The sequence below is a fragment of the Lissotriton helveticus genome, chromosome 1_1 (assembly GCF_964261635.1).
Source record: "Lissotriton helveticus chromosome 1_1, aLisHel1.1, whole genome shotgun sequence".
Taxonomy (NCBI): domain Eukaryota; kingdom Metazoa; phylum Chordata; class Amphibia; order Caudata; family Salamandridae; genus Lissotriton; species Lissotriton helveticus.
The window spans coordinates 94,942,985-94,966,330 of record NC_136057.1 but is presented as its reverse complement, the minus strand read 5'-3'; the positions used below and the strand labels follow the sequence as shown (position 1 = coordinate 94,966,330).

At 47.5% G+C, this 23,346-nt stretch overlaps 2 protein-coding genes across 2 annotated transcripts in view; both read right to left on the bottom strand.

The window, feature by feature from the left end:
• Window positions 1–16,432, bottom strand: part of LOC144755926 (uncharacterized) — a 51,500-nt gene extending 35,068 nt beyond the window's left edge. Inside the window, exon 1 of the mRNA XM_078645372.1 lies at window positions 15,133–16,432. Within this exon, the coding sequence (XP_078501498.1) occupies window positions 15,133–16,405 (1,273 nt within the window). The 5' untranslated portion in view covers window positions 16,406–16,432. The remainder of the gene's footprint in view (window positions 1–15,132) is intronic.
• LOC144755990 (endogenous retrovirus group PABLB member 1 Env polyprotein-like) overlaps window positions 1–23,346 on the bottom strand; it is a 1,167,430-nt gene that overhangs the window by 243,252 nt on the left and 900,832 nt on the right. The window lies entirely within an intron of this gene.

The window sequence follows — 23,346 nt, the reverse complement described above, 5'->3', positions numbered from 1 at the left end:
CTTTCAGAGTCAAATCCATCAGCACTGGGAAAAAAGTGTGGGGGTCACCATACAAAAAGAGAGCTTTCCCACATCATCATTTACCCATAATAGGTGAAATGACAACACTTGCTGGAGCAAAAATATTCTCAAAATTGGATATGGCCTCATGGTATCATCAAGTGCTATTGAGGAAGGAGTCAAGACATATGAGGACATTTGTGGCTCTTGATGGAGTATATCAGTTTCACACGATGCCATCTGGTCTGGCCCCTGCAGCAGCCATGTTCCAAAGGAGGATGGCAGAGGAGGTGAATGGTCTCGCAGAAGTTTTGGTTTTCCAAAACAATGCTTTGATTTTCGGCAAAGATTTAGATAAGCATAAGCGTACACTTAGAAAGTCTTGAGAGCCTTCCTGAAAAGAAGATTGAGATTTAAAAAAGTGATAAATGTATGGTTGGTTGAAAATGTTGGGCATGTGGTTTCAGCTAAAGAGATTTCAATATGGCCAGGCCTGTTGACAGTCACTGAAATACCTGCTCCAAAACACTGTGACCAACAACTTGAGTTTAAGGGAATTGTGGAAGGGATGGGCAGAAATAGAAGCTAGGAGACTTTAGGTGTTTATCAATTGTTCCGGTTTATTTGTAGTTTGTAGAGAAAATCAAGAGTTCTTCCTGAGCTGCTGTCCTGGTGGGTGGTCGGAGAGTTTCTTCTGGTGTGTTCCTGTTTCCTGGTGATTCCTGATATCCCCTTTGACTGTCCGTCTCCCAGATGGCTTGAAAGGAAGAGAACAAAACAGGACGGTGAGACTCAGGTTCTCGGAAAAGTTCTATGTCAGGAGATGGGATTGTGTCCGTCACCACACCACGTTGTTCATGAAGAGGGGGTTAACGCCTATTTAACGTGGCCCAGGGCTTAACGGTCCCTTTACCCCCCTTTCAGTGTAGGTAGTTCAAGCCGAGTCAGTCAGGAGTCATAGGAAGAGAATCATCAGAGACGAGTATTAGCCCAAGACATCGGTAAACGGTGAAAGAAAAATAAAGGCAGAAACCAAGGAAATATCCTCATGAAAGAAAAGACAATATGTGGCTTACTTTGGGGCAGTACAACCACCCCTTGACTTCCTCCCTGTACCTCAATATGCTCTCCCCTTCTAGCTTGGTGCCCTCACTTGGCGCGGTTCACTCACCGTCCTAGCTGCGGAGGCGTTTTCGCACCTCCTGGGGGAGGTGGGATCCACCAATCCTCGCTCTGCTCCTCTCCTTTGTCCTGGTTATCATTGCCGTCGTCATCCCGTTTTCTCAACGTCTCTTCCCTCTTCTCTCCTCTGGCATCCTGCTGCTACAACTCGATGCACACTCCTCCTCATCGGGTCTCCCCGCGTCTTCAGTCTCTGCCTTTTCTTTTCTTGTCGGCCTTCCTGATTGGGTCTCTCCACGTCTTCCGTCTCCGCCTTTTCTTTTCCTGTCAGCCTTCTTGATGGGGTCTCTCCGCGTCTTCCGTTTCCGCCTTTTCTTTTCTTGTTGGCCTTCCTGATTGGTCCTTCTCCGTAAAGCCACCTCCTTCTTCCTACAAGGAGGAGGTCGGGAGCAACAGGTTAACCCTTGCCGCCTCCTTGTTTTCCGTGGTATCTCAAGTTACCAGGACAGGTAACGGGGGTTCAGGGCCCTCCTCTCGGGATCCTCCTCACAGGAATGTATGAATTTGATTCAAAATGTACTGAAAATGTTGCGGTGATTGCTGAACCACTTCACAACCTTTTCAATAAGAATGTTTGATTTGTCTGGGGTTGGGGACAGGAAGGTGCATTTGAAGAGATTAAGGGAAAACTGCTCAATGCAGCACTTCTGAGTCCATATCTACCAGGCAATGAGTGCTCTATCACTGATGATACTGGTAGCATTGGAAATGGTGCTGTAGTGACTCAAGGTAAAGGCAATGGCATCACACACACTGCGACCACATGAACGTAAACACTCGACCATTGAGTGTGGGATGTAGGACTGAGCGTGGTTAACTGAAAAGTTTAAATCATCCTTGTGTGGGACCAAGCTCAGAATATGAACTGATATTAAACATCTTTTGAATGGTAATAATGTGAACACCAGTAGGCTACTGCCAGCTTGGTGAGGTTACGTTCAAAACTTTTGAAACATCATTTTGAGGTCGAACATACTGCTACAGAGAGGAACAAAAATACTGATTGTTTGCCTCAACTGCCCTGAGGGCAGGAAGATGTGGAGCATAAGAACAGAAAAAATGACTGTGAAGATGTGGAATGTATTGCAGCAAGTATTTGTTGGCCGGGTAAAGAGTGTGTGTGTGTGTGTGTGGGGGGGGGGGGGGCAAAAGTAGAGAAAGAAATTGGATGAAGAGTCTATTTTACTGAAAGTGATTCATTTCATGAGGAAAGAATGCCAAAAGAAAAACGATTTGTTGTGTGAACTGCAGACCGATGGCACAGTTCATTCTGTCAGAGGGGAGCCATGAAGGATGTTAGATCTGAGGGTCTCTAGTTGGCAATGGTTATCACCTTTGTCCAAATAGGGACCCTTACGTCTAAGTCAGGATAAGGGGATTACTCTCCTTAATAACCCCTGCTCACCCCTTGGTAGCTTGGCACGAGCAGACAGGCTTATCTCAGAGGCAGTGTGTTAAGCATTTGTGAATATACACAGTAATACAGTGATAGCACCACAGATGGACACAACACAGGTTTTATAAAAATAGGTATTTTTTATATAGACTTAAACACAAGACCACAAACGACAAAAATCCACAATACTATACTAAAGATTACTTAAAAGATGATAAAAGTCTCTTAATTCAAGTTAATGGTAAGTGCGACAAAGTTCTCAACAAAGTTCTTGGATGCGGCACGCAAGGTGAACAAAAGGCTCGCAAAAGGGGAGATGCGTCGGTTCCGTGACCCGGGGGAACGGTCGCGTCCTTCCTCAATGCGTGCGCAGAGTAGGGGACTCGTCGTGAGCCTTACCGGTGCGGAGGTGATGCGTTGATTCTCGACCTTGTGTGCAAGATGGCACCTTGATGCGATTCCGATGCGATGATCCAGTTGCGATGCGAGAAGATGGCGCCCTTGATGCGGCGATGCGATGACGCCCTGGCAGCCTTGCGACGACTCTGTACTTTGGAGCCGCGACAGGCCCTGCGATGCGCTTCTCCGGCGATGCGATGACAGCTCTCTCGATGCATCTCGCTTCTCCGGCGATGCGACAGCAGACAGCTTCGATGAACACATGCTTTCAGGGAGATGCGACGAACTCTCGCTTCTCCGGCGTTGCGATGATTTCAACTGCGGCGGCGACACGCTTCTTCTCGATGCATCGCGCTTCCAGCTCCCAGCGGCACGCAAGTGACTGGAGTCAGAATTCCCAGCAAGGAAATTCAGGAGGGAGCTGGAGGTGAAGTCTTTTGGCCCTGAGACTTCAGCAGGAGGCAAGCACAGTTCAAGCCCTTGGAGAATATTCTGTAGATGAAAGTCCTTACAAAGTTCCTTCTCCTTTCCCTTGGCGATGAAGCAATCACTGCAGGCCAACCCAGCAAACAGCACACTGGCAGAGGGGCAGTCCAAACTCCTGCATCTTCCTTGGTTCTTCTCCTTGGCAGAAAGGTTTCTTGTTCCAGAAGTGATCTAAAGTCTGTGGGACTGGGTCCCAATATTTATACCAAAACGTCCTTTGTTCTCTGAAGGCAGAGAGGCCTCTGCCTAGTTTAAACAAGTTCCTGAGCACTGTGTTTACATGACTCTTCTCTTCCTTTCACTGTGCAGGGCAGAAGCAACAGACGCCCCACAGGAGGCGAAGCCAGCACAGGGGAGGGAAGATGCAGCTCTGGAGTACTCTGTTGACAAGATTCCCCTTCTCCTTTCACTGTGCAGGGCAGAGGCATCAGACAAGCCACAGGGGGTGGAGCCAGCATTGTGGAGGGAAGGCCCAGCCCTACTCAGGCCCCAGGTGCACTCTCCCCCTCCCATCTGGAGGTAAATCTCCCTAATCACCACTGAGCTGTCCCAGACTGTCTTCTGGAATTTCCCCAGCCCTGTCACACACAAACCCAGACAAGGAATACACAAGTCAGCAGAGGCGGGCTTAAATGGTTAGGCAAGCAAATACCTACTTTCTAAAAGTGGTATATGCAAACACAGAATATTAAAATAAACTTTAATAAAAGATGTATTTTATTATCCTGAGTTCAGGCATACTAAACTCGAATTTTTACCAGGTTCCCTGGGTCAGTTAGGATTGTAGGGATGTAACAATCTTCCCTGCCGTAATTCACTACTAGAACATGCTACACACATCAGAGCATGTCCTACCTTATACTTACAATGCACCCTGCCCTTGGGCCTACCATAGGGGTGTCTAATATGAAGTAAAGGGAAGGTTTAGAGACTGGCAAGTGGGTGCACTTGGCCAAGTCGACATGGTAGTCGCAGACTACACACAGGCCTTGCAATGGCAGGCCTGAGACACATTTTACAAGCTGCTTCTGTGGGTGGCACTACCAGTGCTGCAAGTCCACCAGCAGCATTTGCTCTACAAGCCCTGGGCACACATGGTGCACTGTACTAGGGGCTGACAGTAGATCAAATAAGCCAATCATGGAATCCAATCAGTATATCAATTTAACAAAGTTTTCAGGTAGTAGTGTTCCCGAAGGAAACATCCGCACTGTTCTTTAAGATATATTAATATATATGCATGTAGTACACCAAATATATAGGATCAATCGAAACAATTAATATCTCATGGGTGCTAAAGAAGTCCAAGTCACCTACTACCCCAAGGTGCTATAGGCAAACACAGAATGTGCATGCCACCTCTGATTTTGAAAGACATTATAATTACAGCACTCCAAATAGTGTATATGCATCAATTTAGGCTGGCTCTAGTATAAAGCCCTCAGCACTTGAAAAATATAAGACTGTTTTGGTACAATAGACTAGCAAAATAGAACAAAAGTCCCAGTAGGTAGAGGGGGGTAAATAAGGTGACGAGATATCTTAGTATGCCAGAGTCGAAAAGCAAACTGCAATCAGTAAGTGATAAAACACCATTAAATTTTGGCAGATGGTTTTGGAACTTGCTTGCTGGTGCGGGAGACTTATCGATTTGGACGCGTCACTGTCACCATTCGGATTGCAACTTATCATGGTTGCGTAAAGAAAACTTACTCAAATACCGGCTTGCTGATTTCCGACAAACCGGACGTACAGGCAACATGGAACGTACTTTCTTGAGCCCGCCCTTCACCAACTGAGCCACATCGTCGAATACGGATTGATGGTGCGGTTCCTTTATACTTCTAAACAGCATACCTTGCCGCATACTGCAGTTCCAAAACCATCTGCCAAAATTTAATGGTGTTTTATCACTTACTGATTGCAGTTTGCTTTTCGACTCTGGCATACTAAGATATCTCGTCACCTTATTTATGGTGTTTTATCACTTACTGATTGCAGTTTGCTTTTCGACTCTGGCATACTAAGATATCTCGTCACCTTATTTATGCCTTGATGAAGTCTCTGTGTGAGACGAAACACGTGTTGGCGGTTTACGTGCTGGGAGAACTTATTTTATGAAATTTGAATAAAGAAAATATTGAAGATAACTAACTTGGACTCTATTTGAATTCATCTTGGAATTGTTCTTGATCCCCCTCTACCTACTGGGACTTTTGTTCTATTTTGCTGGTCTATTGTACCAAAACAGTCTAATATTTTTCAAGTGCTGAGGGCTTTATACTAGAGCCTAAATTGATGCATATACACTATTTGGAGTGCTGTAATTAGAATTTCTTTCAAAAGCAGTATATCAATTTAACATGGGGAGCACTTGCACCGTGGCACTGATTAGCAGTGGCACAGGGCCCAAAACATACAACCAGCAAAAATATGTCAAAACAGAGGAGGCAATCCGTCAAAAATGGAAGGAAGACTCACCACAATGATGTCAGGTCTAACACGTGTCCCCTCCTGCTGAAATGTGGGGAGAACTACCCTTCGCCTTGGGAGTTCTCTTCACTAAGGCGGAAAAATCTGGACAGACCATCAGCGTTGGCGTGTTCTGTACCAGGGCGGTGTTCCACCGTAAAGTCCATACCCTGTAGGGAGATGGACCACCTCAACAACTTTAGGTTCTCACTCCTCTTCTGCATCAGCCATCTGAGGGGCCTGTGGTCAGTCTGAACCCGGAAGTGAGTCCCAAACAAGTATGGTCTCAACTTCTTCAGTGCCCAAACCACAGCAAATGCCTCACGCTCAATTGCACTCCACCTCTGTTCCCGTGGAAGTAACCTCCTACTGATGAAGGCTACAGGTTGGTCAAAGCCCTCTTCAGTAATCTGTGATAGAACAGCCCCCACACCATGCTCTGAAGCGTCTGTCTGTACAATGAATTCTTTTGAGAAGTTGGGTGCCTGAAGCACAGGTGCTGTGCACATGGCAGTCTTCAGGGCATCAAAAGCTGTCTGACAGGTGTCAGTCCAGTTCACTTTCTTGGGCTGCTTCCTGGAAGTCAGCTCAGTCAAAGGTGCAACAATGTTGCCATACCTGTTGACAAACCTCCTGTAGTACCCTGTGAGTCCTAAAAAGGCTCTCACCTGTGTCTGAGTCTTTGGGGGTTCCCATGCCAGGATGGTATCAATCTTGGGCTGTAGGGGCGCCACCTGGCCGCTTCCTACCTGGTGACTCAAGTACACAACGGAGCCCTGCCCGATCTGACACTTACTTGCCTTGATCGTGAGGCCTGCCTAGCCGATCAATGAGCTCATCAGCTCTGGGGATGGGGTGTGCATCAGTCGTGGTGACCGAATTGGGTCCTCTGTAGTCCACACAGAACCGGAGTTCCGGTGTGGCACCCGGCGAGGCAGCCTTTGGGACCAAGACCACTGGGCTGGCCCAAGGACTGTTGGAAGACTCAATGACCCCTAAAGCAAACATCTTGGAGATTTCCTCCTTAATGTAAGCCCTAACCTTGTCAGTCACTCTGTAAGCCTTGTGCTTCACAGAAGGACTGTCACCAGTATCCACATCATGGATGCACCAATCTGTGACACCAGGAACCAAGGAAAATAGATCAGAGAATTGCCCCAACAGTTGGCGACAATCTTGCTGCTAATCAGGGGTCAGTGTGGCAGAGAGGCTGACACCATCCACTGACCCATCTTGCTCGGTTGCAGACAGGAGGTCAGGAAGAGGCTCGGTCTCCTCCTCCATGCCATCATCTGTCGCTAGGAGCATGCCCACTTCGGACCTTTCTAAGTGGGGCTTCAGGCGGTTAACATGAAGGACCCGCATAGGGTTCTTTGGAAACCGCAAGTTCACCAGAGAGGTGACATCACTCTTACGCTCCACCACCTCATATGGACTAGTCCACCTGTCTTGGAGCGCACAAGGCTCCACAGGGGCCATGACCCAAACTTTCTGTCCAGGCTGAAGCTCAATCAGAGTGGCATTCTGATCGTACCACCGCTTCATCTCTTCCTGGCTGGCTTCCAGATTCGCCTGAGCGAGATCCCTGAAACGCCTGGTTTGGTTTCTGAAGGCCAGCATGTAGCTATATACATCTTGGGGAGGTTTCCTGGGAGATTGCTCCCAGCCTTCCTTTACCAAACTCAAAGGTCCTTTTACCGGGTGACTATACAAAAGCTCAAAGGGGCTGAACCCTAGAGATTTTTGCGGCACCTCTCGGTAGGCAAACAGAAGGCATGGCAAGAGGACGTCCCACTTATGCCTCATTGGTTCTTCAAGACCCATGATCATGCCCTTAAGGGTCCGGTTAAATCTTTCAACCAGCCCATTACCTTGTGGGTGGTAAGGAGTGGTGAACTTGTAGGTAACACCACACTCCTTCCTCAGAGACTTCATATAATTGGAAATGTAGTTTGTACCTCGGTCAGACACAACCTCTCTGGGGAACCCCACACGGGAGAAAATCCCCATCAGTGCACGTCCCACCACCGGGGCTGTCACTGTCCTGAGTGGAATGGCTTCCGGGTACCGGGTAGCATGGTCCACCAAGACCAGGATAAACCTGTTGCCCATGGCTGTCTTGGGCTCCAGTGGCCCCACAATGTCAATGCCCACCCTTTCAAAGGGGGTACTGACTACGGGAAAAGGTTGGAGAGGGGCCTTGTGCCTCCTTCCACTTTTCCCACTTGCCTGGCAAGTTTGACAAGTCCTAAAATAAGTATCTGAACTCTTTCTCATCTGGGGCCAATAAAAGTGGGAGACAAGCCTTTCAAAGGTCTTGTTCTGCCCCAGATGACCAGCTAATGGAACATCATGAGCCAAACCCAGTAGGAAGGCTCTGAAGCGCTGGGGTACCACCAGCACACGGGCTGACCCAGGCTCAGCAACCTTAGGCTCGCTATACAGGAGACCATTCTCCCAGTAGATCCAATGTGATCCAGACTGATCACCTGCTGCCTGGTTTGTGGCCTGTTGCCTCAAACCTACAAGAGAAGGGCACTTCTTTTGCTCTTCACAAAATTCCTCCCTGGAGGGACCCCTACTTGCTGCCAATGGGTCAGCTCAGGTAGGTTCCCAGGTTCAGAAACTTGCTCACCAGTGGGTTCCAGGGCATCCCCCTCAGGGTCTACCTCCTCCTGGACCATGGGAACAATAAGGGCTTGTTTCCCACGCCCCTGACCTCTTCTCTTTAAGGCAGATCCCTGGGCCCTACTTTCAGACTCCAGGGTCTCTTGAACACCCTTAACTGCCATAGACCGAGTGGTCACACATGCCCACTCAGGCAGACCCAACATCTCCAAATGGGCCTTTCTCTCCACCTAAGCCCAAGGGGAGCTTTCTAAATCATTGCCTAATAGACAATCAACAGGCATGGATGGCCTCACAGCTACTTGAAGAGTACCAGAGACCCCCCCACACAAAGGGAACTTGAGCCACCTTGCAACGGCTCTCTGTGTTGTCAGCGGCAACAACTGGGAAGAATGCATGAGGGACTACCTGCTCTTCAGAGACCAGGTGACACTTGACAGCTGTCACACTTGCTCCTGTGTCTCTGAGAGCCTCCACTCTATGGCCATTGATGGTCACCCACTGCCTGTATTTTTTAGTGTTATCAGGCAGCTGAGTTTTAGGGACCATCTCAAAATCTCCTAATGAGACAAGGGACATTTCTGCGGGACCCCACCCACCTTTAGCACCCATCTCCTCCCCACCCAGGGCTACACTGGCCATCTGACGGGGTGGTGCACGGGGTGGCACATACTGTCCTTTCTGAGGACACTGGGGATCATACCAACGGTGTCCCACCTGCTTACACTGAAATCAGGTAACAGGCCCTCTAGGAACAGGTTTACCTGTTGGGGGTCCTGACTTCTTTTCAGGGGGAGGCTTGGAACCCTTACCCTGGTTCCCTTGGGAATTACTTTGGGGACCTTTTTGGAACTCCCTCTGTTTACCCTTGTCCCCCCCACTCTTCTGCTGGGGACCCTGCCCACCCTTGGTGGAGTCTCCCACAAGACCCCTGTGGACCCTGGTACTGACCCAGCGGTCCGCCTCCTCAGCAAGCTTTCTAGGATTAGTCAACTTGCTATCAACAAGGTGCTGGCGTAGCTCTGGAAAACAATTAGCAGATAAGTGCTCCCTGGCAATCAAATCATAGAGAGCTGAAAAATTATCAACATTGCTACCCCTCACCCAACCATCCATGGCTCTGCAAAAGAAAGACACATATTCTACCCAAGTGGTTCCCTCCAGTTTCTTACAATTCCTGAACCTCTGTCTATAGAGCTCTGGAGTTAACCCATACCTTGTCATCAGTGCTTCCTTCATGTGGCTATAAGACATCCTATGCTCTGTGGGTAGGTCTAACAAAGTGTCCCTACCTTCAGTGACAAAGCGGCCCCACAACCCCGCTCCCCAATCCTTTTCAGCGACCCGGTGGGCCAACATTGCTATCTCATAGGCTGCAAACCACTGACCAATATCTTCACCTTTGTGAAAATCTTTGATGACATCCTTGGGAATATGTACCCTGCCTTCTGAAGGCACAGATGGTGCGCTGCCACCAGAGGAATTGATCTCGAAGCCCTTAGCCTTGATCTCTAACTCCCTCAACATTCTCTCATGCTCCATTCTCATTCTCTCTTTCCAAAGACAACCTGTTATTCTCTGCTTCCCTCTGACCCTACATCCTAAGCTTAGCCAACTCCAGCTTCAGTGCTCTATTTCTCTCCCTGTCTTCCAGTTGTCTGGGGGACAGGTCTTTGGAAGAAATGCTGCTGCCAGGTGGGGACGGTACCCCTACCCTGGCAGGTAATTCTATCACATCAATTTGCCCATCTGCATCTCCAACAGGCTCCACAACAAGATCAGGGACATTTCTGGCTTCTACCCAGGTCCTCAGCGCCTTTTGGTAGTCTTCCTTATTAGAAATGCCTGGTGTAGCAACTTTCAATTTCCTGCGAGATACTTGAGCTGTTTCACAGTGTAGGTTTCCAACCTCTCTTCCTCAAAATCAAGATCCATAGATGCAACAGATGCTTCTTTACTCATGGTAGTAAGAATTGGGAGTCTTTAGGAAAAATAACAGTTCTAAGGAAAAAGGATTTTAAAAAAAAAGTATGTGGTCCCGTTTGGTCTGCACTCACTAGTAGTGTGCACCAATTACTGTATATGAAACACAAATGCAAAGTTCAAATCCTCACCGCTGACCACCAATGTTAGATCTGGGGGTCTCTAGTTGGCAATGGTTATCACCTTTGTCCAAATAGGGACCCTTACTTCTAAGTCAGGATAAGGGGATTACTCTCCTTAATAACCCCTGCTCACCCCCTTGGTAGCTTGGCACGAGCAGACAGGCTTATCTCAGATGCAGTGTGTTAAGCATTTGTGAATATACACAGTAATACAGTGATAGCACCACAGATGGACACAACACAGGTTTTATAAAAATAGGTATTTTTTATATAGACTTAAATACAAGACCACAAACGACAAAAATCCACAATACTATACTAAAGATTACTTAAAAGATGATAAAAGTCTCCTAATTCAAGTTGATGGTAAGTGCGACAAAGTTCTCAACAAAGTTCTTGGATGCGGTATGCAAGGTGAACAAAAGGCTCGCAAAAGGGGAGATGCGTCGGTTCCGTGACCCGGGGAACGGTTGCGTCCTTCCTCAATGCTTGCGCAGAGTAGGGGACTCGTCGTGAGCCTTACCGGTACGGAGGTGATGCGTTGATTCTCGACCTTGTGCGGTGCGCAAGATGGCGCCTTGATGCGATGCGATGCCGATGCGATTATCCAGTTGCGATGCAAGAAGATGGCGCCCTTGATGCGGCGATGCGATGACGCCCTGGCAGCCTTGCGACGACTCTGTACTTTGGAGCCGTGACAGGCCCTGCGATGCGCTTCTCCGGCGATGCGATGACAGCTCTCTCGATGCGTCCCGCTTCTCCGGCGATGCGACAGCAGACAGCTTCGATGAACACACGCTTTCAGGGAGATACGACAAACTCTCGCTTCTCCGGCGTTGCGATGATTTCAGCTGCGGCGGTGACACGCTTCTTCTCGATGCATCGCGCTTCCAGCTCCCAGCGGCACGCAAGTGACTGGAGTCAGAATTCCCAGCAAGGAAATTCAGGAGGGAGCTGGAGGTGAAGTCTTTTGGCCCTGAGACTTAAGCAGGAGGCGAGCACAGTTCAAGCCCTTGGAGAATATTCTATAGATGAAAGTCCTTACAAAGTTCCTTCTCCTTTCCCTTGGCGATGAAGCAATCACTGCAGGCCAACCCAGCAAACAGCACGCTGGCAGAGGGGCAGTCCAAACTCCTGCAGCTTCCTTGGTTCTTCTCCTTGGCAGAAAGGTTTCTTGTTCCAGAAGTGATCTAAAGTCTGTGGGACTGGGTCCCAATATTGATACCAAAACGTCCTTTGTTCTCTGAAGGCAGAGAGGCCGCTGCCTAGTTTAAACCAGTTCCTGAGCACTGTGTTTACATGACTCTTCTCTTCCTTTCACTGTGCAGGGCAGAAGCAACAGACCCCCCCACAGGAGGTGGAGCCAGCACAGGGGAGGGAAGATGCAGCTCTGGAGTACTCTGTTGACAACATTCCCCTTCTCCTTTCACTGTGCAGGGCAGAGACATCAGACACGCCACAGGGGGTGGAGCCAGCATTGTGGAGGGAAGGCCCAACCCTACTCAGGCCCCAGGTGCACTCTCCCCCTCCCATCTGGAGGTAAATCTCCCTAATCACCACTGAGCTGTCCCAGACCGTCTCCTGGAATTTCCCCAGCCCTGTCACACACAAACCCAGACAAGGAATACACAAGTCAGCAGAGGCGGGCTCAAATGGTTAGGCAAGCAAATACCTACTTTCTAAAAGTGGTATTTGCAAACACAGAATATTAAAATAAACTTTACCAAAAGATGTATTTTATTATCCTGAGTTTAGGCATACTAAACTTGAATGTCTACCATGTTCCCTGGGTCAGTTAGGATTGTTGGGATGTAACAATCTTCCCTGCCCACTCTAATCTGTGAGAACAGGTAGCCTTCAATAGTGAAAGACGAAAATGGCTGTAATTCACTACTAGAACATGCTACACACATCAGAGCATGTCCTACCTTATACTAATGCACCCTGCCCTTGGGCCTACCATAGGGGTGTCTAATATGAAGTAAAGGGAAGGTTTAGAGACTGGCAAGTGGGTGCACTTGGCCAAGTCGACATGGTAGTCACAGACTACACACAGGCCTTGCAATGGCAGGCCTGAGACACATTTTACAAGTTGCTTCTGTGGGTGGCACTACCAGTGCTGCAAGCACACCAGCAGCATTTGCTCTACAAGCCCTGGGCACACATGGTGCACTGTACTAGGGGCTGAGAGTAGATCAAATAAGCCAATTATGGAATCCAATCAGTATATCAATTTAAAATGGGGAGCACTTGCACTGTGGCACTGATTAGCAGTGGCACAGGGCCCAAAACATACAACCAGCAACAATATGTCAAAACAGAGGAGGCAATACGTCAAAAATGGAAGGGAGACTCACGCCAATGATGTCAGGTCTAACAAAGGACATTTAGGTGTGATATCTAGCAACAAACGACTGACAATGCAATACTGGTAGCCTGCCATGGACAGGGATGTGAAAAAACTCATTAGAGAGAGTTACCAGTTGTTTGCAAAATGACAAAAGGATGATATACAGAGTTCTGCTTATGACAGAAGTGGGTTTTCATGTTGGTCAATGAATGTAATAATTTTTTAGGTCTGTTTCAGATGCTTCCTGTGCATCAGAAATTTGCCATTGTGCTTGTGGAGTACATGTCAAATTGGTTGAAAGTATGAAGTGTACATGGAAGTGAGGGTTTTCTGTGTGAATTGGTATCGGATAATGGTGTACAATTTGTCTTGAGGGAGATGAAGCGGTATTTGGATGGAACTTGATTCAAGATAAATGTGCTAGTCGGCATCACCCACAGAGTAATGGCCAAGCAGAGAGGATGAACAGATTGGTCAATCGGGGTTTTTTCATGGCCGGTATCAAAGTGGAAGATGCTTCAAGGGCTATGCTTTCAGCTTATCGCAACACCCTGCATGGCACCATTTTGTGCCGAGAGGCAGAAATTTGCATGATTTGGTCCTAGTAATGTGCACTGAAATGTCTAAAGAGGGGCTGAGACACATAGCTATATAAAGAAGGAAGAAAGATGAATTGGGCTTCAAAAGATACATATGATATTGTAAAGCTATTGTTCGCACATACATGATAACAGAGCCAATAATCTTATGCAATCTTAGTACTCTGGAATTACTGAGGGAATCAGATGCCAAATCTCCACAGTAATTGCACATATCTCAGAGCAATCACCATTTACTTCACCCACCCTCCAGCAGAGTTTCTTTAAATGCTGATATTGCTGACTTAGAGGGAGGAAAAAGTGAGAGATATGTAATAGGAGACATTATGGAGACACAGCTGAGGTCTTATAATGTGGCCCATATTAGATCAAATAAACATTAGAAAATATATCACCCAATCCTGTATACTGTAATACAACTAACCCAGCTTGAAATTCAGACCACCTTGTACTCTGCACCTAACCCTACAGACAGGCCCGGACTGGCCGTTGTGGGCACCGGGCAATCCCCCGGTCGGCCGCAAGGGTGGGGGCCGGTTTTGGGCCCTGGGGGCCGTTTTTGTTGCAGAGCCGTTTTTGCAGCATAGCTGCAAAATCGGCCCTGTAACAAAATCGGCTTAAAAGCGGCCCTGGCAAAGCGCTCGCCCCCCTACCGCCCAGGGGGCGGGGGGCCGGCCGAGCACTTTGCCAGGGCCGGTTTTGGTTCCCAGTCCGGCCCTGCCTACAGACAACACTTAATCTTGAAACTCCCTTGACCTTGTACGTTGTTCTACATGATGTAGTATGTTATAATACTGCCTGCCCTCTCTGACCTGCAGGCCCCCCAGTTCTATGTACTTGTACCTACACACTTCAGAAAAAAGACCACTTCTTACTAAAGGCTCTGGGGTGCCGCATACCTTACCCTACCCGTCCCACCACTACAGACCTGACTTACAGATCATTTGTCTTCTTCACACTGCCTTCCTCGCCTCCTAAGCGGCAGACCCTGACTGACCCAGAAATCCTCTTATATTCTGTGCACTCACACATCACATAGACCCAGCTCGATCTCTAAAGTACTTTAGTCTGCACTAGAAATCAAAAAGGGCAATGTTACTCTCGGTGAATAACACCTCACTTTCACCTCACACTTAGGGGATGGTGAGTATCGTGGGGCCTGGATTGAAATCACAGATTCTGCCACATAATTCCTCAGAGGTCCTGAGCCCGGAATGGGGCGTCTCATGCACGGACCAGAATTCAGGTCATTTTTCATGTGCAGAGTCCCAATTCTTAGCCTATCACTGAACGGAAAGGAGAAACTCCTTTGCAAAAATAAAGGCGATACCAGGTACATGACCGCTTCTGGTGTACTCAAGGCCCCGCCCCCAAAGATACCAGTCCACACAACTCAGATTTGGTCCCCTGCAGGCCTCTGAAAAGATCCACTTTGGAGATATTTTATGTTACATTCCCTCAGACCTGTACAAGTGAGTTGACATTCTGCATGGTCATTCAGTACGAAACAAATACCTGGGATGGCTTTGAGCAGCAATCCATCTGTGTCTGTATTTCCTCTCTCCAGTGGGTCTGTAGCGATAGCTCCATCAGTATCAGCAGCATTCTGTGGCAGGAAGGATGAGGATCCAGATGGGCCCTGCGCATCAGCACATGTTGGTTGTAGGTCAGAGTTCTCATCTCGGTTCTCAGGGCCCAGTGGTTCTTGCTTGTAGTTCTGATCGTAGTCCTCAGGACTCGGTGGTTCTAGCTTATAGCCGCGATATGGACTGAGTGCCTCAAGGTGCATTGGTTCGGTCTTGCAGTTCTGATGTGGTTCATGTGCATCAGAAAGCACCTGCTGCAGGCATGTGTTGAGCTGCAGACTCTGGTCCTCTTGAAATGCTGGTTGTCTGCAGACATTTTGCCGTTGACCGTCACCATCAAACCATAACAACTCTTGCTTTAGGAGTTCACTTGGTCCCTCCCCATCTGGGAGCACTGGTTGTCTGCACTGGTTTTGCTGTAGCTCATGTCCCTCGTGAAACAGTGGCTGCAGGCAGACGTTCTGTTGTGCGCCTGCATACAATGGTTCTTTCTTCATGTGCTCCTCTTGTTCCTGTTCAACTGGGAAAACTAGCTGCATGCACTGGTCCAGCTGTGGTTCCTGCCCATCATCAAACCTTGGTGTAAGACGAAGGCTTGGCTCACCTGGGATGACTTGAACATCTGGAGGAGGGCACCTGGAGACAGTACCGTCCTGCCGTGGTCCAGGGCCAGCCGGAGACAGAGGTTGGAGGCACTGGCTCTGCTTTGGTTCATGCCCATGAGGAGACGTAGGATGAAGACACTGATTCGGCTGTGGATCACGACCAGGTGGAGATGTCGATTGAAGGCATGGGTTCACCTCCTTGGCCCTGACTGAAAGATTGATCGGAGGGGACCTGCTGAGAGGACAATCTCTAACCACCACGGGACGGGCCATCTCCAAAGACACCCCCCCATTTTCAAGGTGATCTAGACCCTTTGCTATCCAGATTTGCTCCATGAGCCCAGCGACTCTTGACGGCACGTCCACTAGGGTATTCTGCAAGTTGTCCAGTTTGGCTTCCAACTGCTCCAACATAGATAAAAGGATCATGTTAGGCAGGTTCCCCGATAGCGCTTCCATCTCACAGTCCCTCTGAGCATCATTTTGGGAGCCTGAAGATGACACATTATGGATAGGAGAAGAAGGGAGTGCACCTCTTACTGGTTCAGGTGAACACTGCACTTCTCCTTTTTGTCTTGGAACCTGCCTTTTCTCCATTCTGGAATTCTGATGTTCACGTCCTCAAGTGTCTGTGAAGGGAAGAAAATAGAAAAGACAACACATTATCACAGGACAATTAGGTCAAAATACTCCTTCCTGTCTCACCACATGTTGTTTAAGCTTTAAATAAAAATTATTCAGTCCAGCTAATGGCTCAAAATAACTAAATTGTCTCAAGAGCTGGAGAGGATCTACCCTGCTCAAGGTCAGGCTGTCCTCGAGGACATCAGGAGTTACCCTGCTACACATCTAAACCCCGCTCAGTGCTGCCCTTACGTGATATGGTGAGATTTCATGCAGGTCCGCTCTGCCCTGCCAGAGAGGATTCCCTATCCAGAGCTGATCTGTTAAGCTTCAAAATTTATCAGTATGACCTCATCAAACCTAACCCTATAATTTAACGGACTTATTATGTTTTTGTAATTCTTTATTTTAATTAAAATTTGGTAAGCATTACCATAAAAGATATTCTCTATGAAATTGAGCATTGAGGAATAATAGATTTAAAGTCCCAGATAAAAATACAAATTTGCTTGTCAGAATCTACCTAGGCCACCTAATCTCTGCTGATGGGGTCTGCCCCTAAGATAACAGGAAATACCTAGACCCATAAAGAAAGAAGAGGCACTCACGTTTTTGGTGAGAAACATTCTATTCTCAGTTTGTACCTAATTTACTTGTGCCATGTGAGCCCTGCTGAGGAAGGGTGCAGACTACGTGTGGAGTAGGGAATGCGAGAAGAATTTGCAGATGTTAAGGAGAGTCTTGTGAATGCTCACAGTCTGGATAGTTTTGCCCCATTGTGTTGTTACGGACGCCAGAGACAAGGGCCTAGAAGTGGAACTGAAACAGCGGCATGATCGGAAAGCAAGTCATTATTGCCTTTGCATCTAGGGCTTTGCTGAAGGCTGAGGCTGACATTCCACTACTGAGAAGGAGGCCTTGGCCATGTTTTGGGCTCTCAAAATAAACTTGTAGAGTGTAGGAAACTCTAAGTAGAGGATGTTCGACTAGTCCAAACTGGGCCCAATCTATGCTGCTGCTACAAGGTGCCTGCTTTCTAGTGTCAAATAAGGGGCAATCTCTTTCAGGCTTTTAATGCGATACATGCACAATGACACAACTGACAGAACTTGCCAGACGGAGAAAGAACTGTTGATCTTTACTTTCAAGCTCTACATATTTTGAGCAAAGAGTGGAAGAGTGCCCATCTCCGAAGGCTAGTAGGCATCAAGCCATTAGTCATTATGACAACTAACAAGCAAAACTTCTGTCTTCTCAGCGTTTCACTTTAGCTTATTGCAACCCAGCCACTGCTATAGGACAGGCATTGTTTGGTGGAATGTGAGGCGAGGGGAGAGGTAACTGTCTAAACACAGCAAAATCTGGGTGTCGTCAGAACAGATAAGTGCTCTAACACCTTTCTCAAGTAAAGCTTCAGCAAGTGGGATTATATAGCTGGTGAACAAATGGGGCGAGATTGAGGACCCACGAGTCACTCTGGAATTGCATGCAATGTTTTGGGTGAAAAGTTGCCCAATTTGGCGATACATGTTCAACCTGTAAAGAATTATATGAACCGCTTTAGCGCCTAGCACCCGATGCCCAAAGCCTCAACACGGTTCACCAAGATGGAGTACTCAACTGTGGGACGACAGCAGAGAGATCTAATGAGAACAAAGCATTGGCTCCTGCTCCTATTTCAGCTCATCCATAATCGGTAGAGGCACTGTCTCTGTATTGTGTGATGGCCAAAATCATGCCTTAGTGTCCTTGAGACAGTAGTTTTGCTACAAACCTTTACACCAGCTAAGAGCAAAAGAAAGTAACGATATTGGTAATAACTTTTTTAAAACAAGGAATCTGCTCCTGGCTTCCAGAACAACGGATTCGCTGTGGTGTCTTTAAGAGCGGCAGGAACCATACCATTAACAACTAAGTGGGGAGTAATGGCAGAGGTACTGGTCCAACTAAGAGATTCAGTTGTTTGAAATGTGTTACAGGATTGACGTTGTTCAGCTAACCAGATCTAGTCACCTCAAAAGGAAGTTGCAGAAGTCTCAGGGTATAAAGCGGAGAGCTCCCTGTGTCAAATAATACTAGGTGCTGAAGTGGTCTCAACCAGGGGGAAGGTACGTGAATCAATCTCCTCCATTAAGGTTTTAATTTTGTTGTGTCGCACAGTTGGTGCAACAGTGTGAGTGTGAATTATACATTGAAAGTTTCTGTGAAGCTGACATGCAAAGGGACATGGATGAGTAGGATGACAAGATGAAGTCATTGTAGGAGGCGACAAACAAACAGATTCTCTGAGCGAGAGCAATAACCCTGCCACGTAACTTAGTTGGGGAAAATATATAATATTTCAGTAAAGGAGGAGGACTTAGAGAAGAGGTCCTGAAGGAATAACATCAGGATCGAGGAGTATATATGCGCGAAGAAGGGGAAGACAAGTAAACATGTTAGAGAAATGTTGCATACAATCCCCGACTAAAGATGAAAAGTCCTGGGAATGACCAAGCTATGACATTATGAACGGCTGGAGACAACTGCTTATCATCATGGGGAAAGGACCTTTTAACAGAACCCTAATAGAAAGAGCAGAGATTTCTTATCTATTGTGCAGAAAGGTTTCTATCCAATTAAGGACACAGATGTAAGGAGTACGCATTTCTCTCTTCGTATTATCCAATGAGTCCCATGCTCGGAAAAAAACAGCCCCTGCTTTCCACGTAAAACAGGCACAAGGCGAAGCACTTCCTCTTTATTTGTGCAAAATCTCCTCTCCTTTGTCATTCCTCCACTGGTAATAATGTTTCTGGTCAGAGCTTGAAAGGAAAACCCCTTGTGAGTCACGTCATTCATTGACCCTGTACCACCGTAGAATCGTCCACATTGCTCAAAGTATTTCTTACACTCATCAATAGAACGGGAGCAGATTTGTCAAGATCGCTCAATACTAAAGAAAGGTACCTATCCTCAATGAGCTTCCATTCTCCTTCTTGAGTGGGTGCAGTATTAGTTGTGCGTAGGGTGGGAAAATTCTCGCCTCCGTAACATTAATAGAGTTTAATTTTCTTTCATGACAGCTCGGAAATATGGTTATGTTATGTTACCACAACTTGTAAAGCGCAACAGCTGCCCCAGCGAAGGGGCGTCCCGGCGTTGACAGCAGAGCAACTGACATGTAAGGGTGGAACTGAGGTAAGGACTATGGTGCCGGGAAGAGGTGAGTTTTAATGGCCTTCCTGAATTCTAGATAGTTGTTAAGGCCACAGATGTGAGCTGGAAGTGCATTCCAGAAGAGGGGCGCTCTGCTGGGAAAAGAGCGACCTCCAGTGCAGACTTTCTGTGTTCGGGGGACCACTACCAGGTGTTGACTCTGTGAGCGAAGACCGCGTGAGGGAACATAAGGCAAGAGGAGGCTGGCCAAGATGTTAGGGGAAGACAGTTTCAAGGTTTTGAAGGCAATGCATAAAGCCTTGAATTCAATTCACCTGGCTACAGGCAACCAGTGAAGGCGCAGGATGGCGTTGGAAACCGGGCAGGACCTGCGCAGACCTAGTAGGGTCCTTGCTGCTGCGTTCTGTGCCCTTTGTAGCCTCAGAATTTCAGCCTTATTGGACCCTAGATACAGAGAGCAGGCATAGGCCACTCTTGACATTACAGACGCCTGAATGATGATCGTGTGGGTGCATTGAAGAAACCCAATAGGGGTCTAAGCCCCCGAAGTAGTCCAAAGCAGGTCCCTGCCACATTTTTGGTTTGGGCTCGGAAGTTCAGAGATGAGTCTATCCACACCCCTAGATTTTTCACAACCTGCTTGGTGAGGGGGGCACTATCAAGGCTTTAGGGCCACCAGCGTTCACTCCACTGACCATGGTCCTTGCCCACCAGCAGTACCTCCGACTTGCTGGCATTCGGCTGGAGACAGTTGGTGGCCATCCATTCGGCAACTGCTGGTAGGTCGCCCTGAAACTTGAGGGCATCCCGCTTGGTATTCTTCGAGAGCGCTACCACCAACTGTGTATCGTCGGCATAGGAGACCATGGTCAGTCCTCTGCTCTTAGCTACTGCGGCCAGGGGTTGGACGTAAAGATTGAATAGCAAGGGGCTGAGGGAGGAACCCTGTGGCACCCCTTGTTTGATGGGGTGTTCACCTGAGGCATATAGAGGGACTGTTACCATGAACGACCTCTCATGAAGAAAAGAGGCAAGCCACTCCAGTGCCGGACCAGTGATTCCTGCCTCCTCCAGGCGGCGCAACAGTATGGCATGGGACACCATGTCAAACGCTGCGCACAGATCTAGCAGGAACAGCGCCGATGTTTGACCAGCGTCTAGTGCGGACCAGAGATGTTCTGTCACAGCCAGCAGAGCAGACTCCATGCTCTGACCTGGTCGGAAGCTGTTCTGGGAGGGGTTCAGCATGTTATTTCTGGTCAGAAAGTCAGATAGGAGGGAGTTAACATTGGCCTCAGTGATCTTTGCCACCCAGGGGAGCAAGGAAATAGGACGATAGTTCTCTGGCTTGACAGGGTCGAGGGAAGGTTTTTTAAGAAGGGGTATCACTTTGGCCTGTTTCCATGCCCTGGGAACGGTGGCCGTGGCAAGTGACCCGTTTATCACCTGACCCATGGAGCATAAGATAGTAGGAAGCACTTTCCTGAATTGGTCTGGTTTGAGCGGGTCTGCTGGAGATCCAGACTTGACTTTATTACACAGTGTTCGCAGCTGGTCGGCAGGGATAGGCGGAAAGATGTCTAAGGTATTCGCCTTTTTAGGGCCCGTGCCGCTTGCTCGCTACTATGTGTTGTTGGGAAGGACCAACAGATGTTATCCACCTTCTTAACAAAGAAGGTGGCAAGGTCCTCACACTGCTCATTGGACTTGATGGTTGGCCCAGCGGCAGTCTGCTGGGATTGAAGGCTAGAGAGTATTGAGAACACGCTTTTTGCAGGGTTATCACGTTCGCAGATTTTATTGGCGTAAAATGCTGCTCGAGCCAATTGAATGGCCTTGTGGTACCTCTTAATCGCCGCCCGGTAAATGCCCTTTGTGGCGGGTTTGAAATCCCTTCTCCATATACGCTCCAGCCGCTTGCAGCTTTTGCGCATATTGGCCAAGTCGCCTTTGTACCATGGCCTATTTTAGATTTGCGGTTAATAGACCATTTCAGGGATTAGGCTGTCTAACGGACATCTGATCCAGTCAGAGAATACCCTGTATGCCTTGTTGGTGTCAACCTATGTTCAATGTCCAGCCGGACATGTTTTAATAATAAATACAATCAAATGTGGCAAGATATCTAACAATTTCCAAGTGGGACACAAGCCTGTGTCCAACTACCACATATACACAACCATAGAAGTATTTAACTGCAATTAATAGTAATTCTAAAATGTACTAATCTGTGAATTCTCTCCTTTTCTTTTTCCCCATTTTGTTTGCACTGTGTTGTTCTCATTCAATGTATGTTTTGGTGTTATTTATGTATGGCAACTTTTTAATATTTAGTAAAGGCATGTATTGATATGTCCTGATGATGGTCCCGAATTAAATAAGGATCGAAAGCGCCATGAAACCATTTGGTGACCGAGCGCGGTATAAAACTTTTTAACATAACATAACATAACATCGAAACGTCGTCGACACCTTACACTTGATGATTTAAATACTTCTCTATTGTGAAATCACAGAAAGTGTATTTAATTAACAATTGTCTGTTTTAATTTTTTGATCAATTTACAGACTTTCTCCTGCCTTGTATTTGTTTGTTTCTCTATGGTTGTGTATATGTGGTAGTTGGACACAGGCTTGTGTCCCACTTGGAAATTGTTAGATATCTTGCCACATTTGATTGTATTTATTATTAAAACATGTCCGGCTGGACATTGAACATAGATTCCAATTTTGGTAATCTTTGTTTTTCAATTGATATTGATGTTTGGGACCACTGTCTCGTGAAATATTGCATTATCCCAAGGTCCCAGACCTATTGCTACTTTGGGTTTCCCTTGTTATATATAGTAGTTTGTTGGCGTCAACCGGCAGCCTCAGGCAGGTAACCGAGAGCATGCGTCAAATTGTTCCCAGTTCAATTTGTGGCATGGACGTTTGAGGGAGACCGAACGATCCGTACTCCGTACCGGGGATATACCCTGGAGTGGCATATGGACTAGGTAGTGGGCTGACCATCCCATGGGGATGGGCGTGTGCACTGTAAGTGAGGGTATGTTCGTGAAGACTGGGTCTAACAGGTGGCCGGTAATGTGCGTCGGACCCGATACCAATTGCACACGCTAACAAACCGCCAGATCAGCTACAAAGTTAGCTATGTCAATGTCATCTTAATTGTTAGATTTGGAGGTCTCTAGTTGGCAGAGGTAGATATTTCTCACCAAACAGGGACCCACCTCCTCTAGGGTGGGTAGACAGTTACCCCCCTCAGTAACGTTGCCGAGCACTTTAGTCTGATTTTCAGGTGAGAGGGTCACGCATTTGTTGTCATGCACAGTAAGGTCTCACCACACTACAAATGGACACCACACCAGTTGTATATAAAAATAGGGGGTTTGTCAGAAATGGGGTTACCAATTCTGCAGGGGGTAGCATGGAGCAGAGCGGGCAGGCCAAACTCCTGAGGACATGTGAAGCATCCCCGCAGTACCCACAGACGACACACCAGGCTCACCACAAAAGAGGCACGACACCAGTTTGGATAAAAGAAGAATAACTCTTGTATTGTACCAGATATGCAAGAGTAACACCCAGTAATCACAGTAGGGCACCAACGGGTGCCAGGGCAATGGATTCAAGGGGAATTATTTACAAGGAAAATGGGACAAGAAAAAGGTAAGTCAGTCCATGGGTGTCCAGCTGAAATAAAAAGAATGTCAGGAAATGCATACACATATGATTGATATTGCAGGGCAAAC